This window comes from Leptosomus discolor, chromosome 8, assembly GCF_034619465.1.
Source record: "Leptosomus discolor isolate bLepDis1 chromosome 8, bLepDis1.hap2, whole genome shotgun sequence".
Taxonomy (NCBI): Eukaryota; Metazoa; Chordata; class Aves; order Leptosomiformes; family Leptosomidae; genus Leptosomus; species Leptosomus discolor.
The window spans coordinates 27,052,531-27,070,799 of NC_141398.1; the positions used below are offsets into that span (position 1 = coordinate 27,052,531).

Here is an 18,269-nt window from a genome sequence, read left to right on the forward strand (position 1 = left end):
GCTCCTTTTGCCCAAATACACTACTAGCAGATGTAGGACTTCCCAGTTTTAGGAGGAAAGGAAAACAAGAGCCTCCCTTGCATGGCATGGTAGGAGGCTAACGCAGAGCCGCTCAGGGTAGGAGGCCAGGGAGAGGCACAGGGACCTACACCTGAAGGAAAGACTGGCATGGGGAAGGGAGGTTGTTCTCAGACCAGACACCAAGATAGAACCTGGGGAAGAGTACATCAAGGACACTAGCGAAAGCAGGGCTGCTAGGGGAGTTGTGAGATAGGACAAGGCTATGGGGATTGACCAAGGGGTCAGTGTGGTCTCACCCACAAAGAGGGGCAAAACTGGAGCAGCCATGACAGCAGCTGCTGCCCTGGCAAAACAAGCCACGACAGGAGGGGACTTGGTCCTAGTGGGGTGCCATCTCCACAACACAGCCTTGGGACTGGGTGTCCGCCTGCAGGCTGCCTTCAGCAACCCCATACCAATTAGGTTCTTTTTTAATTTAACAGCACACAATTGGTTTGTTTTCAACAAGCTGCCTTTCAATACGTCCCAGGGGAATCCAGCCTTGTTTTGGGCTACATTTTGCTTATCCTATCTCTTCCTGGAGAGGTAACTTCTAAGCAAGCCATTGTAGATTTGTTTTCTTGCCTAGGTACATTAGAACTTCAAACCCAGCTGAAAACAGTAAGTTAAGTATAGCCTTAAGATTTAACATCTGAACTCCACCCAAGTGCTTTTATTTTATGTGCTACTGAGACCTGATCCATCCCTTGGTCTCTGTGTAGACTTCTCTCTTATCAATATTTGAATACACACAGAAAAAAGAAAAAGCAAACAGAACAAACATAATTCAAGACAAGAATCTCAGGATGTAAGTAGAAGAAAACACTTAATTTTAAATAAGTGCTTGGCACAGTGTGCTAATCTGCTGTTCAGTATTACTTACTCATGCTGAGAGTATTTTACTCACCATCAGTCCTGGTGCTTCAAACACCTCTCCTTACAAGGCATCTTGCTCAGTGAGAATAGAGGTGGCAGAACTAGGCCTTCATGATTTATCCACTCTTCTTTTAGTGCCACCACAGGAAGCCACAGAAGTTGCATTGTTCCCCTTGCGTAGGCACGACTGGGACTGGTCAAGAGTGATGCATTGGTGCAATAAATGTGCCCATCTGCACCTGTGACTAATTAATTAGGCTGGGGCACAGCTGAGCTGAACAGTAGCTTGGAAGCTGCTTGCATGCCACAGACAACTGTCCCGGCTTTCTAACCAGGGCAGCAATGGATGAAAAAAAATTTTTGTTTATTTATTGGTTTCTTTTGATTCCCCTGAAGAGCTTCTTTTTTTGCCCCTTTCTTTTTTTAAAAAAAAAAATATTCCTAAATACAGGTAGGATGCAGAGCTGGCCCGCTGAGTCTGAAGGAGAGGTCTCATTTGTTGAAGTCTGGGGATTCTGGTCTGTCCTGGACACATCAGACTTCAAGATAACACTGAGTATTCAGATGCCTCAGCAACAAAAGCTGCATATAACGCTGATGAAAGGCTCAAATTAATTCATATAAGTTAGGAGACTCGATATTCTGCGGTAAAAGATAGTGTCAGAGTGAAAACCACTGCATATTCATTGTCAGCCATGCCACTGTATTTATTCTAATACATTTTTCAGACATGCCAGGGAACACAACCAACACCCTTCTACTCAGCAAGATTTCCTGAAGGATTATTTTAACTCACTGCATTTTGCCATCAGCCCCTGCCCCAGCAGCCTTCTGACTGGTGCTCCAGAACTCTCAGCTCATGACAGCTCATAGAAGCATGTAGAGAAAAAAAACTTAAGCAATAACCCCAGGTCAGGATAGCACTGGCAATAACCTACATTGACTAAACCCAGATTAGGGTGTGTATTCGCCTAACGCTGACAGCAAAGCAAATCAGCTAGTCAGTGCTACGCCTTCCATTTAGGACTTTACAAGCTCACTTGCAGCCACTCCTCTGACCTGTTTGCATCGCTCCCCCTTCCCTGGTGCTGTAGAGAGCCTTACAGTACATCTTCAAACACAGACCACACGGCCTAAAACACCAACAGAACATTGCAGCCTTACTGCTCCTACCACAAGGTCAACCCGCAAGCATGCCTCTTCGAAGGATCAGAGTAAACCCACTCTAACATATCTGCAAGGGGAACAACTAGCAGGCTCTTATCTAGGTAAATTGTTGCAATATCACCATCAAGCCCAGTGAAAGAAGAAAGCAAAGCAATGAACAGCATCAAGATTAGGAAGGCTGTATTCAGGCATTAACACACAAAGCAATATACTCACCTGGGTGAAGCTTAAAAATGCCACATATAACAAACAGTAGGCAACAAATCAGTCTTTCAGATAGCAGAAGAAACTTTTGAAAAGCAGTCATTAATTTGGCTACAGGGATGAATTCCTCCTTGGTGAAAGCAACAACCCACTTCACTGCTTCACAGATTCATTGCCTAGGAGGCCATGAGGAACACTGTGATAACTTAACCTGTCTTCCTACATAAGACTTCAGCTGCCAGCAATCTTTTATAATGTCTTTAGCTGGCAGGAAAGGGGTGGTTTTGATGAGACAACATCTTTCATACCTTTGTGTGCAGCTGTTGACTTACTCCGCTTCTTGTGGAGAGCCTCCTCTCACCTCCCCACATGGGCAACAGAGAGAGAAAGCTCAGAAGAATGGCTACAACTAGCCACATTTTGCGTTACTTTCATACTCATAAAAGTACAGAAAAATCACACCAAAAGGCGCCATCAGCAGAGCAAACCTGCACTGCACACTCTCCCTACACATCCCATACAACTGTTACACAAATAGCTGAGCAGGTTACAGCTGGGTGGATGCTCATCTACATTATACGGTGCCATATATGACTCTAGATGTAGCCCTTGATCACAGCAATGTAGTCTAGGGCAGTCACAAGTGGAGGATTCAGGTGAGCCTGGATCTCCTAATGGTTATCTGACACCCAGGTAAGACTGACGTCTTTTTTTTTTTTTTCTTTTTCCCTTATTCTCCATCTGTTTGAAGTAGTAACTGCTGAAACACAATTTCTGTTCTCCAGATGTGTGTTTAGTGCTTAGCACTCTTTAAGCTATTCTAGTTAGCTTCATAATGTAGTAAAGGCTTTTACTCACCGAAGCAATGTATCAAGTCTGAACAAAACTCCCTTATATGAGACTCACATCACTAAAACCACCAAATTCCCTTCTTTTCAGCTTTACTCAGAAGCACTATTTGGCATTACTGAATTTAAAGACACTGGAAATGTCTGTTTGTTGATAGCATAGGAGAAGAAAAATCACTGCTATTTGAGAATGTTTCCATATAGCCTGGGAATTAGCAGCTGTACTAGGTCCTGAGATTTCCTCATCCGTTAGACTGGGATCTACTGTGTATCAGTATTTCGTATCACATTGTAAGTCTCCCTCAGGCCTTTTGTCCCTTAACCACTTGAATTTTTCACTGCCGAAATTGCCTCTCTTCTTCTCTACCTGTTCTGTTTGACTAAGGGCTTTCCTGACTTCCAATAAAATTTCCTTTCTCCTCCATAGATCACATCTCCCTTACTCTCTCAGTACTCCAACAGTGGCATAACTAAGGCAATATCAGGGCAATTGTTGTCTGCCTGTACCTAGTTTTGATGTAGGCTACTCTTACTGCAGCCTTGAAGAAGATGAGCTTGTGGGCAGAAAAACTGATGGTTTTTCCTCAGTTTATCACTTCAGTTGACAAACATAATTTATACTCTTAGTTCACTCCGGCTAAAACAACCATATTTAATAAGCTATCATAAATGAAAGAGCACTGTATGGTTTTGCCTTGATTTTGATATTCAAACACATCATCGTCAGGCATTTCCCTTCTTTGATGATGCTCCTGTACAGTTCTGCCAATTGGTATTTGCCCCATCACAGTGAAATTGGGTGACACAAGCTTAATTGCTTAAAGTCACTAAATACAAAGCGATGTCATAAAGGTTGTGTCATGACACTACTAATTAAGAGATTTAGCCTCTTGTGACTGCAAAATTCCACTTGCCCTAGGCTATATACAGGCAATAAGTACCACTATAATTCATCGCTCAAGACTAAAATACATATATAAAATGCTAGAGAAGGCTGCATTTCAAAAGGAAAGAAAATACATTAAGAGATGCAAAAATAAAATCTAATTTCCTGTGCACTGCTGTCTCACTATTCACTGCAAGCTCCAATTTAAGTTTTTCTTCTGCTTGAGTCATTTATTGGGGATCCTCTCCCATGTGGTCTTTCTAGTTTCTAATAAGATTCAAGTCCACACTGTAGCTTTTTCATATGTTCTGGACATACAGGATCTGTCTCTCTCTTCCCTCTACTCTTCTACCCACTCATCATCAAAACAGAAATGTAATTATCTTTTAGATGGCTATCACTGTGTGAAATTTGGGTTGAAAGGTCAGTGGAAATGGACACACAGATGCAGAGCATGAATGTGAATGTCTCATTTCCATAGGAAACCAGGCTTAAAAATGGAAGATTTACAAGGAAAATCAGGTGCACTTTTGCTCACAGCAATACACTCATTCGAAACATCACAAACTGCTGAATCTAAAAAAACTATCTGTATCTATTGGTCTTCACCCTGTGTGTTGTAAATCCTCAGAGCTACTCTGAAGTCATTGGATTTACATTCATTGATACCAATAGCCCATTAATTTCATGTTTATAAGGATGCATGCCAGTTGAAGAGACTATCTCTAGACCTATACACATGAGGACAGGAATGCACGTGTATGAGCACGCGTACACTCAGGTATCACAGAACATTCACAGGGAAATGCCACAACAGCTCCTGTCCCAAAGGACAGAGATTTGCACCCACATCAAGGCCAAGGTTGTACCAAATTTGTAGAGGTAAAGTTGCTCAGGGGAAGAAGAGGAGTGCAATCCATTCATTTTTCTCCCTCGCTTTCACAAGCTTATAAAAGTGGCTTTCTGATGGACCACTTGAAAGTCACCTCCACCCATCTGAATCTTGGCTGAGGATCTCAGTCTCCCTTTATTACTGTGCAACTCCATTACAGCTGTCAGTGGAACCGATGAGTGAATGTCCCAGCCAATTTTACTTTTTGTATTAAAAAAGAAAAGCACACGCTAGTCTATTGAAAATAATTTTTAAGAATTTTAATCATAGTAAATGATTAAACAGTTGCCTGAACATTTCTCATAAAATCAGCACTTCCACATGTACAAAGGACGAGACTCTAGAGATGGGCCTACAAAAATACCATGTATTAAAACAGGAGGGGGCAGGGGGTGGTTAGAAACTCAGCAATGTTTGAGACACCTTCTAGGACAGAAAAAGCAAACAAAGAATACTTCTCCAGACATTCAGATATATCAACGGCACTTTGATTTCACCAATATTTGGCAAGGTTTTGACATGGCAGCGTGGCAACTCATGTATCTGCAGGGGCTGGTTAGGCCTTCACAACAAAAGAATGGGGAAGACATCTAAAACCAAGTTATATGTATTCTTGCTTCTGAAACACATCAGGGACTTTAGTTCACAGCCACTGAACAGTGCTAGCCTGCTTGTTTAGCTAGAATATAATTAACGAGGGGAGGGAGCCTAGGGAGGGCACACGATCATGTAAAACAGAGCGTAAAACAAGGAGCAGAGATGGTGGCAGAGCTGTAAGAGAGCCATGTAATACCTGTGTGCCCGAGGCTAGACTCAACCTTCCCGCTTCTGGTGCAACTATCAACAAGCCTTAAAGTCCGGAGGGGGAGGGAAGAGGACATTGGCACTACCAGGTGGGGGGATGCCTTTCTGCCTTCGATTCTTAAAATAAGAGTCAAACCTTCATTCAGCTCTTGTTTCAATTAATGTACTAAGTGCATGAATAGGTACACAGGTCTTCAAGTTTGGCACTGGGATAAAGAACTATCTGTCACTTCAAAGCTGTGCTGAGGATGCTTCAGCTGACATAAAGATTGTTCAGTATTTTTCCTTTGCCTTTTTGTTTTAACACCTGTCAAAGTTTATTTGCCTTCACCAAAAAAAGAAAACCAAAACACCCCAACCATCCAACCATCCCCACTCCTTCCTATCTCCCTCAGTAATACAGAAACCTTTGCTAACAGGGATAGTGCAAAGACAGGCCCTGTGGGATGGGCTTTTTAGGTGTGGTTTAGATTACAGCTCACTTGCAATGTTTTTGGAGAAATTAGGGATACTGTAGCTGGAGTAATCTAAACCGATATCAATTGCAAGTAGCTCGAAATACACGTTGGGAAGCTGACGAGCAGCTTTCCTAGAGAATATGTTCGTGTGTGCAGAGCCAGTCCTTCCCTCTCTGCTGCAGCCCTGTGCCACATCAGCCTGCTGGTCTCGAACCGCAGGGACTGCAGCAGGGAGAACGCTTCATTGCAAGGACTGCCACTGCTCCCTCTTCACTTTCCAGCAACCACCAACTGCATCTGCTGGCTTCCAGGGCTTAAAAATATTTTTCTTCTCAGAGGTCGTCTGCTTAGCAAGGTTTAGTCTCCAAAACATGAAGTCTATTGGGATTCATTTGGAGCACAGCAGAAATTCAGGGGCACCTCTGCTTTCTCCTGACAGAGTTTAAATAGATACAGAACAGATGGTATAAACATGGCCTGAATGAAAGACAGTTTTACTCTTCTTTTTGTTTTTCCTTGTGCATGTTTTTGTTTTTCCAGAACAATCATAAGCAAAATGAGGGTGGAGGAGGAGGGGGGAGGATGCAATACACTTTTTAGAGCCTATCACAAAAGAACATCTGAGCAGCAAGCTAACCCTCAGCACAGCAACAGATGCAGCACCCTGGCATGAGGTAGCCTACTTTGGGACTACGTTTCTCACCTGAAGCTGAATAGAAGGGCAGGTTCTCCAGTTTGTGGGATATCGGGTGGCCAGGAGACCTCTATGTTTGTGATGACTTAGAAAGCTGAAGGAATCTTACAGAAAGGTTCTCATGTTTCTTTTAAATCTTAAAAGTCATATCTACAGCAGAGGAACCATAAGACCCTACACTCTAACCAGAGATGTAATGCTGGACCATTCCAACAAGAAGAGTATTTGCAGTGTGTCCTTACAGGGCCATTGTTTGCAGAGATTTGTCGCGGGTCACATCCATGTTTCACTCGGTTCAACACCTGCCTCAGGACACCTCCTCCCTTTGGGTCACCAAGCAAGCGGGTCACCAAGCAAGCACAGTGGGGCGGACTGTGCTGGGACGATTTAACCAAATTCCTATTTTCCTTTGGCAAAAGTCGGGTCACTGACCCAATCAAGGGTTTAACAGTCTCTTAAGGAGATGGATAATCTGCCCTCAAAATTGTTATCTCCTTATCAAGGCTGCTTGTGTTAGATCTATAAAATGAGGACTGCCACTGCGTATAGGACATACGACAGATCCTCAGAGACCAAGTCCACTAACAGCTGTAAATGAGGCATAAGACCTGAGTTTGATCTTGGAGAACTGACAGTCACAACTAATTCTATATATAGTGCTCTGTGTGCTCGACATCCAGAAAATCCAGGTTTGGCACATTTCAGCAGGCATTTTAAACTTAATAGGCAGCACGTGACATTTCATTAAGATTTTGGTGCTACTGCAGTTTTCAGCTGTTAGGAGGTTTATGAGGTATTACAAAACAGAAGCACATACATATAGTTTGAAGCTCAGCAGACCTAATCCAAGCCACGAATATGGATTTTATTCCTCCTTATCTCCCTCCCCCATCAAAGGAAGTGGAATTGCAAAATTAAAGACACTAATACACCGGACAAAAAAAACTCACAAAAAAACTGGTCATGATTTTATCTTAAAAATCAGATTGTGCAAACAATTTCTAGTCTGAGTTGTTTTCTCTCATAATGCTTTTTTTTTTTTTCCGAAAATATTAGGGATATAGTAAAGAAATAATAATCCAAAATACTTATTTAGAGAGGATCTATGATAACAGCAGACAAAGAGGTATTGCAAATAAGACACTGTATGGAGCCCTGGAGATGTTCCTATTTCTGTGGAGACTTGTTACCAGTTTCAACACTGAAAATGCAGTAGAAATTTGCAATCACTCATTATATATAAAGGTGCGCTTCTATGTGTAAATCTGCAGGGAAAGAGGATGGCCAAACAACGCACTGAGGAGGAAACAAGAGATGGCAGGCTCCTAAGGAAGCAGTACAAAGTGCTTTTTAAGCTTATTATTATAAAGGACAAAAGAAAGAACCCAAACCCAAAGATGCCAGGCATCAGCAGTAACAAACACAGACAGTATCTGGGGTATTAAAAAATATCCTCATTTACCCAGTACTCCTGACAACATTTCTCTCGATCCCAGAGGTTTGCTGGAGTTGCTGTATGCTTGTTCTGCCTGGATGGCTGCCGAAAGACATTCAGTGTTGCAATTCTTTGCTTATCACAAAACCACGCTCCTTGCTGGTAACATTTTACAACTCTTATCACACTGTTCAATCCAGCTACAACTGTCCAAATCTTGTCCTCTCTAAACCAGAGGAGGTCAGAAAGGAAAAGCAAGAACACTCGTAAGTATCCATTGCAGCTAGCTAGTTTAGCAAATATAATCATTAAGCAGGGATTCAGTTGTATCAACCTGTAGGTTTAGCAAATCCCTCAGCACTTCAGCATAGCAGGAAAGAAGCAATTAGAATACCATTTCTCCCAACTTTTCTAAATCATCATCACTCCGAATTCCTAGGGTGGTTTTTGGTGTGGGTTTGGATTGCAACCTTTTTTTTTCACCATGAGTTAAGAATTCTCAGCTATGTACAACAAGCAATTAAAAATATGAGTTATAGAAATACAGATTTCTACACTCAAGTGCTTGAAAACAGCTGCCTTGGGCTATTACAGATTCTCTCCTATCAATATGCTTTCGAATTTCAAAATGAAACCTTCCCCAAAGCAAAGTGTATTACTTCAAATGTTTTTTAAGAATCATGCAGACTAGCCAAGTATCAAGAAACAAACACCTAAGTGAAAAGTCCACCTCTATTCAAGAAAGTATTTAATCATGTGTGACCGAATCCCTTCATCTTCCTTAGATTTAATGTTTTAGTGCTTTCTCAGCACATTTTCCTAAATCATGTCCCAAATATTTCAATACATTTCTTAGGCAAATCTTTGAGAAACATCTGCAACTATTATTCCAAATAATTTAAGCAAGAAATTATTCATTTGCAGTTCAATCAGCAAATTGGCCATGCTTGGGAACTGAGCTCCCTTTTATGTTCACAGTCAGCCACACACGTCTCTCACATGACATGCTGCTTTGAAAGTACTCTAAGATCCACCACCACTCTTAAATACTTCAGAGTGAAATCACATAATTTACAATGTCAACCTGAATTCAAACCATCTTGCAGGGGAAGATTTTTTCAGACCTTCAGGCAGATCCAGATTTCTCTCAAGCAGATGCAAACCCCAATGATTCAGTGCATGCAGGCACCTACAGGGCAATGCTTCCAAAACTGATCAGTGCAGTGACAATACACACACACCTTCTCCTAATTCCCAAGATAGGCAAGTAAATTACCTTCAGCATTAAACTACTCAGGTTTCTCATTTCTTTTATTTACTGCATCTGAAAACCAAGCCAGAAAGCTGCAGACCTCTAATCTAATCCTACCATTTCTTTTAAGTTGAGTGCCGTAGCTGTACCAAATAGCCACTTCCGTTTTCAGCTTCTCAGATCTAACAGGTTCAATAAATCCCATCTTTAGCTGACTGGCCTTACCAATGCTGTCAGCTTCATTATTTGTCCTGGGAGATGGCCACCTGCTTTTGTTATGTTCAGTCAACACACATGCAAATAAAACAAGTTTTTATTTTAAATACTGTGACACATCTGCACACACTGAGAATTCAGGGCTTTGCTTTCTTTCTTTATCCCAGCTTCTTCCTGCTGAATACCGATTCAGCTTGTGCCTGAGTCCTGAGCTTCAGTGATGACTCACCCTAAAAAAGTTCTGCACACCCATTAGGTTTTTTCAGTTAGGTGGAAAACTACACTTTCGAAAGAGGTAGGCTTCCCAGCTCAAAGGTGTTAAAGGAAAAACAAGATCTGGAGTTTCACTGCCATTCTTGAGATACAATTTAACAGAAATGACATACACAGGCCACTGCAAAACATGCTTAGTAGATGTTTTTGCACATACAGATCTGGATTTCCAGGCTACTACCTCATCGTTTGCTCATTTCCAGGTTTACCTCTCCTTCTGCACCCTTTCTTCACTCTGCCAAACCAGTTCAGGCCATGTCTGTATGTTGCCTTCAAGTTTTCAGGAGTGCTTTATGCAGCTCTGTTTCAAAAGACCTCCACTTGAACTCACAGACCCCTGATAAACTCTAAGTCCAGGCATCTGGCTGTTCCCTATTGGGTGGACATCCCAGCCTGGAGGCACAAAGCAATGATGTAGCTCTTCACCTGAACCCGACTAGATGTCACCTGTGGAGCAACAAGTCCCATCCAACAGCAGTTGGTCTGCAGGAAACAGCTCAGAGGGGGCAGCGACTCATCCCACATGAAATCCAGGTAGCAATACCTAGGCTTCATGCTACCAAACTATCTCAGCCCCTCATCATCCCAGCACCACAAAGTACATGACCTTGCTGAGCTGTAAGACCCTAAGGCCCTTTTACTAATCCTCTTGGCCTCTTTCTACTACCTGTGAGCATGTGCTGTGTGCATACCCTCCCCTGAGCATAGAAACACATCCCTGTGCTCATATGTGTAGGGGCTCCACGCGTGGCCACAAGCCCCCGTTTCAACCCAATGCTTAGGTGCTTCAGTGTGATATAGATGAGTGAAAACAGATGTATGTAGATCTGAAGGGGACTGTGGGATGGATAGAGGGGACAGGAAATATTTTCTTCTGGCTGTGGAGCCTACCTAATTCCTCAGAATTGCCTCAGATGTTCAGTAAGATGCTTAGGACAAAAATCACAAGAATTATTTAGAACTAAAATAACAATCTATCGAAGCATTATGGAAATGCTTGAAAAATGCATTTTCCAAATACTTATTAAGTATTGAATTTCACTAAACTTGGAACATAATTTTTTTTCATTAGAGATGCTCGGGGAAACCTAAGAAAGGTCTCTAAAATCATTCAACTTGAGGATGAAGCAAGCAGCTTTGCTTGTTGACACAAGCATGCAAGAGGTAAAGTGACAAAGAGAAAGAACACAACAGCCCCAGCTGTCAGACCTATGGACAGTGTACAGCACCAGAAAGGTCACTAACACACTGTAAAACCATTGCAGCATTTCCAGTCTTGTCCTACAGAAGCTTTTGCAGAAAAACCTTTGCCTTCAGGGCCAGCAGATCCTTCAACAGCCTCCCAAATGATGCTGGGACTCATTTACTGCCATGTACGTTTTTCCCTCCCTCCCCTCTCCATCCGTCCACAGAAAAAGTCTGGAAAAAACAAATCTCAAGCCACACTTTCTGTGCAATCAGGATAAGAAAGCGTTTCAACCCCAATGTTTACTTTACATGTGTTCACTTGACATGTGAACGTCTCCTGCAGTACGCAAGTGTCTCATGCCAGCAGGCCACATTCCCTGGGGGCAGTTTAGTTGTGGATAGTGGGTACAGCCCCTTTCTATGACTGGGAGGAGGCAACACCCTCTGCTACTGTGGCATTGCTGTGGAAAGATCCAGGGAACATACAGGCTTGGGCCAGTTTTCACAGTAGGCTGGTGCCTGGAGCTTTTGATACTGGGACACCTACAGTAGAGCTCAAATCATGTATGAATTGTTTGGTTTTGGTTTAGCCCTGTTGTGAATGTAACAAAACCAGTGCAACGTCAGCCATCTCTACTCCAGAAAAGCGTTTGCAGTATTAGAAAGGTGCCAACCAGCCCTTCCCAGGGCTCCAGCAATAATAACTGGGAAGGCGGGCTCAGGGGGAGCTAACATGACAATCTGTACAATACATGTTTAATTCAAGGCCAATAATCCCTCACTTCCATAAGTAAAATGTTGACTTAAAACTTTTAAAGTCACCTGACTAAAACAAAAGAAGAAAAAAAATGTTGTGCGGCTCAGTAGTCATCAGCTATAATTCTGTATTTCAAGGTAATTAAAACATGAACAGCCTTTTACTATTTACCGCAACCCACACTTAAAACTTTGCCTTAAAACACTGAGAGCAGAATTTCATCCACCCCTTTTAAAATAAGGAGCAATTCTTCCAAATTCCCTTCCATGCTCTTCATTTGATGGCAAAGTAACAGAGGTACCATAGTTCATTTGATATCATTCTTTTCCAGCTAATGTTTTATTCAGATTGAGCTTCATTAATAAAGATGAAACTTTGGACTCATGATTGCTCCATGTTTACAAAACATCCAGGCTCCTTTACATTTTGGTTAAGCATGAACAATCACTGAACATACAATTTCCTAAAAAAATCCCACATACCAAAATTGCATATTTTGAATTTTTAAAATTCACTAAACAAAGTTTCACAGAGTGAATCTTAAATTCTGTTTGCCAGGAAAGCACAAGCCGAAAATGGAAGTTCGGACCCTCCAGGAAAAAAATTAAGCTGGACCCCAGCACACACATCCTTCCCATTAAACAAGCAAATAAATACACATTCATACAGTGTAATTTGCTCTAAAAATGCAGGTGCCTGGGTCATTACCCGCAAGTTTTAGCACAGATTCTGGTTGCTCAAACAGTACTGTGTCACAGTTAAGTCTTCTTCTCTTTTTTGGTGGAACTGGGCGGTGATTTCTTACTGGACACCAGAGAACAAAAACTAGCCCAGAACCTGATGATTTTGACACAAGTTCCAATGTGCTTCTCCACAGAGAAAAATTACAAAAAGCAAGGCTGTTTAAAAAAAATAAATAAATAAAAAGAAAAAAAATGTTAGAGGTGTATATAGCAGTTTCACTTTTTAATGCCAGATATTGGACCAAGGAATGGGACCAACTGCACTGCATTTTTAAAGTAGTATGACTATCGACATACTTGAGAAACATTTTAACACTGTACATTACAACAAACTTATTTAGTTCACTTCTACACAAGTCAGCAAAAAAGCTAGGTGATCCAACATGATATGGCAGCTGCAAATTCAAAATGATAGTCACAGTCTAAAGCCAGAACAAGAACATCTCCAGAACTTCTATTTATAAAAAGGAATGAACGTACACACCATGTGTGCGCACACAGGCAAAAATCTTGAGGTTTCACTTACTGCTCTTACGCAAGGCTGTGAACAGGCAAATGTCTGGATCAGAAATTAGGTCAAACATGCACTTCAGCAGGCACAAAAAGTACAGGAAATTGATATTAACGAAACAATGCACAGTGTTATGTAATACCGGATGGTATTCTGCTAATCACAATGATGTAATCTACTTACATCATTAATACCAGATAAACTCCAGGTCTGCCTGTTGCATAATATGTTATGCAGTGTGGTATTTTAACCTAATTTCTGATTTCTCTTTCCTACTGCACCTCCATGTAGTGATGAGGGCAGTTTTCAAGACAGCTGTTCTTTGCAACGCCAGAGAAACCTCGGCCTCAAGAGCTTCACTCGGGCAGGTATGGCCGGAAGGAAGTTAACTTTATCAGCACTGGATCTCCAGGACCTGCTCTTTGACAGCCTCGTGATTTTATGCAGTCACTGATAAGCTGGATAAACTAATGCAGACACCGGTGCAAAATGCATCAGTGCTGTTCTTGGGAGCATCTTCTGGCTATGCTACACGCTTCTGGTACACCTAGCAATTGCTACAGGGGATAAGGCAGTACAGGGTTGAATCCTGTACCTGGTCACATCCTCAAGAGTCTGACAAAGGCAAGTTTTTTTTGTGAACTGGCTTTCCTTTACCTAATAAGCAGCATGGCGTAGATGTCAGTAGAAATCTGGCTACCTACTGGCAACAAGAGACAAGCACATTCACAAGACACAATTTGGAATACCTGCTGTTCCCTACTGCAACCAAATTAAACATGCTGCGGAGAGGTGTCCATGTAATTACGATACTTGTAAGCCAGGTTCAAGGCATACTGCACATGGGCCTTGCATGGAAAAGGCATTGAATATGTTATCTGAGGATTTCTTTTTTGCTGTGCTATGCATACCTATGACAGTAGATAAAAATCGGCACAATGGTTCCCTTCCATACATGACCCAACACATACCATAACAATTAAGCACCGTAAATGCTATTCTTCAGTTAATAGGAATCAAGGAAGAAAATGGTGGTTTGGAAACAGGGAGGGGAAGAAATCAAGCGCAAAGTTAGAGGTGTGTTCCTGACAGAAGTCCTAGCTGAGAATGTTTATTATGAATCAGAGACTGGATTTTGTGACATGACCAGAAAATCACCGATGTCTACAGGGCCAGCTTGGGCACTGCAGTCAAAATTATGTTCTCTGGTGTTATAATATGGCATTGAGCAATCCCTAATTATTAGAAAGAGCAGCAGGTGGATGGCAAGAGATCGCACTTCAGGGAGGTCACGCTTTGTACTTGCAAAAAGCAGCAGGGCAAATCAGTAATTTTTCTGTCTTATTAAAGATCTGTCATGTGCCCCTTGATCCAGTCCCCAAATCTGACACAAATTTCAGCTTTCAGACTTGCCAAATACCCAAATTCACCCTGACTTCTATTTCACTTAAAAGCAGTACTACTAAGCTAATGGGACTGCTTAGAGCAAGGTGCAGTGAAGGTTCAGGAATTTGGCTCTTGCCAAGAAGTGAACTGCAAATGACTGGGGTTTCATGACGCTCACAGGTGAAGGGAGACAACTCCTGTGGTTTGTTTTTTTTCAAATCTGTCCTTATGAGCACTGACATTTATAAGACTGAAATGTGTGAAAAGGCACCATTATGCTCACCCAGACATTTTGACACCAGGACAACCACAGTGGTTTAAGGGGGTAACCCACCCAGTAGAGGATTAGGCTGGCCTGGGTCCTCCTCCCAGCTATGTCACTGCCCCTTTCTAGATGACTGCATATAAGGGTCCTTGGTCTCAGTTGGGATGGTGAGGCTTCCTTAGAGCAATTCCCGTGTCATACCACCCATGGGTGCACAGTTGCATTTCTAGGAAAGAAGGAGGCAAAATAGGTCTAAATTCTTTAAAACCAATTAAGAAAACCCAACCTCCAGGAAAACAAAAGCAATTTGCTATCACATCCTTGCAGGAGGAGTCCTAAGACTTCTCATGACCCATTTCTTCACTAATGGCTATGAAGGCCAGGTTGTCAGGAGGCTTTCCTGCCAGATTGGAGGTAAAACAGTATGTCCCATGTGTACCATTCAAAGCCACTCTTCACATGAAGCTGTTAGACAGAAGTGTTTTGGCTGCATTTTTAGGTATTCCTCCTAGCCCACTTTGCTTCCCTGCTTGGGAGCACCTTCAAATAAAAGATGCTGGAAGTGCCATTTCCCTGTAGTTGAAAAAAATGGGGGAAAACAGAGGCGCAAAACACAGAGACCACAGAATGAAACAATTGCTTGTCAAATGTTTCCTTTTAAAAACTATTGTACAACTCCCTAACTTGGTTTAATTAATGTGCAGTTTAAAACATATAAAATGCCTTACCAGCTAAATGATTTCTTGGTTTTACAAGTCTGTCTCCCTCCCCCCATTAAAAAATAACGCATGTGTGGACTGGTATTGACCACCTTGTACAGAGCTGCACGCCAATTCTCCTTTAATTCTACATGGAGCAGTTTTGATTTTAATCTACTACATTTAGAGAAGAGCTCATACTGTATACTTTACAGTATAACCAGCTACATAAGTGTCTTTAATCTCGTAACACAATAAAAAAATCACTGTAAGTTGCAGTCCCTTTGATAAATTATTATGGTGACACATGCAGTCCTCAGTGCCGCTGCCACCAGACACAGGACGTGATTTTCTTTGCACGCTGCCGAGAGGCCCGACACTGCACCAGTGGGGGCCAGCCGGTGCACCACTCCCCCAGGCACAGAGTTCTGCAGTCACTGGGCAAAGCTGCGGTGAATTGTCTCACTCGGTACCACCACCACCACCACCCCGACCCAACCCCCGGGGGAGCACACCTCCCTCCCCGCTTCAGCCGCAGGAGATCACCGTGAAACGCTTGGAAATGCATGACATGTTGTGGAGAACAATGCCCAGGAGAAAGACCAGGACACAGGCCACCAGGATCACAGTGCAAACCCCCGACCAGGTGGAGCTTTTCACAACGCCTCTGCGGTCCGGTTCCTCTGCTCCCCCCTCAGCCGGAAGGCCGCCCTGCAGCGGCTGCTGCTCCGCTGGGATTGTCACCACCGCCAGGGACTTCTGCTGGCCACCGGGCAGAAGGCGGCAGCCAATGTCTCCTGGCAGTAGTGCCCTCTCCTTGGAGAGGGGCAAGGGCAGCATGTAGCACCCATTGCTGGGGAGTCTGATGAAAACGGGGGTGTGCTCCGAGGTGTGGGGGATTGCAATGACGGCGATCACCTCAGGGTCATCAGGCAGCTGCGACACAGAGTACCCCGGCGGCAGCTTGGTGATCCCGCGGCACCAGGGGCAACGCAGGTCCTTCTGGCTGGTCCTCATCTGCTGCAGGCACACTGAGCAGCAGGTGTGCTTGCAGTCCAGCAGCTTCGGCCGCCGCCGGGGGCTGTAGTAGTTGAAGCAAATCTGGCACTCCAGCAGAGAGTCCTGGGACAGGGTCTCCATGGCAGCCGGTGCAGGGAGGCACGGCAGGCCTCGTGATGAGCCTCGCCCTCGCGCCCCACAGCCGAGGGGCAGCACCCACCTTCCCACCACTGCTTTTCCTCAGGGCAGCACCCACCTTCCCGCTGCTGCTTCTCCTCAGGTCAGCGCCTGGCGGGGGCTATGGAGAGCACAGGAAAACCTCCAGCCTGAACCTTTCAGTACCTGAAACAAACAGAAAAATGTGAAGGAACAGGTTGGTCAGAAGACCCAGTGGGAACAAAACAGTCCAGCGAAGGGGGAATGAAAACTAGCGCCGACCTTGTAATCTGGCAAGAGAAACAAATTTGCAACCCTTAACAAGAAAGCATCTTCCCACTGGCTTCGCCGAACTGCCCAGCAGCAAACCTTCAGGTCAGCCATCACTAGATTTTGCAGCTATAAAATCCCTACCAACCTGTCAGGCCACCACTCACAGTTACACCCGTAACAGTTCACTTAGCAGGTCCTCCAGCATCTACCTCCCATCATATTTTCAGGACTTTTCAGCCCTTCCTGCACCTTAACAATTTTTCTCCTTTAATCCTTTAAACCCCTGAGGATTTTTAGCTATTTGGCTCAACCACTAAGTCTGCATGAAAGGTGAGGGAAAGAAAAAAATATTTGAATGGATGCATTTCCACAGGCTCCTGAACTTATGCCTGTGCATGAATGAGCAACCAAATAACTATACTGAAACACCCACACTTGTGCACAACAAAAAGGAACAGCATCGTTTTCAGTCAAATTAACTGTTTGCCTGGTTACACAAGCAGCTTGTTGAACATGGCCCTCTGAAACATAAACCTTCTCACGGATGAAAACTTCACAAGAGACAGATGAAAACTTCACAAGAGACGAAAGGCTCTGTTTAGACCTAGGACAGCCAAACACCATGGAGAACAATCTGTTAATGCACTGAATTAAAGGCAAATGTTTACTAACCTTGTTCTAAACTGTTCATTATAAAGGAATTCTTTGAATTTTCACACTTATTTCTTATAGCTATGCAAAATCACGCAGCTTGTTTATTTTCACAATGAGTTGTTTAGCTTTGTTTGAATTTGGTCACTCCGACACATGATAAATGTGACAGGGGTCACATTTTCACAACTTTTTACATTGTCTTCCTTGCTGTATTTAAAGAAGTATCAGACTGAATTTGCATCCATATAATGCAATAAAGAAAACCCAAAATATTTGCATAGTGACCTTTGATCTTCTCTTATTGCAATGTTACCCCCAAAATAGAGTTAACGCCTGAGGACCACAGCTGTCGGAAGACTTCTTCCTCTCCATACAATTATTTCTCACTCTTCCCCCGGGACATTAACAACTAAGTTGCAACATGCTAATTGATTTGATTGGTGACACAAGTAAAACAGAAATAACATAGTTCAAGACGAGAAGGCAGGCATAGACATGGGGTTTGCAATGCAGGACAGACCTCTAGACTGCACCGTCCCATATCCTGCTTCTGGCAGTTACCAGTATTTGAACA

The 18,269-nt window shown here is 43.1% G+C and overlaps 1 protein-coding gene across 1 annotated transcript; it reads right to left on the minus strand.

Moving 5' to 3' along the window:
• Window positions 1-16,141: 16,141 nt before the first annotated feature.
• Window positions 16,142-16,772, minus strand: RNF152 (ring finger protein 152). Its single transcript, XM_009955846.2, has one exon. It carries the CDS (start codon window positions 16,751-16,753, stop codon window positions 16,142-16,144), a length of 612 nt encoding a protein of 203 aa, XP_009954148.1. The 5' UTR covers window positions 16,754-16,772.
• Between the last annotated feature and the right edge of the window lie 1,497 nt (window positions 16,773-18,269).

What these genes read in the sequence shown, in the direction of transcription:
- RNF152 (XM_009955846.2), bottom strand. Translation starts at nt 16,753, where the DNA reads ATGGAGACCCTGTCCCAGGACTCTCTGCTGGAGTGCCAGATTTGCTTC.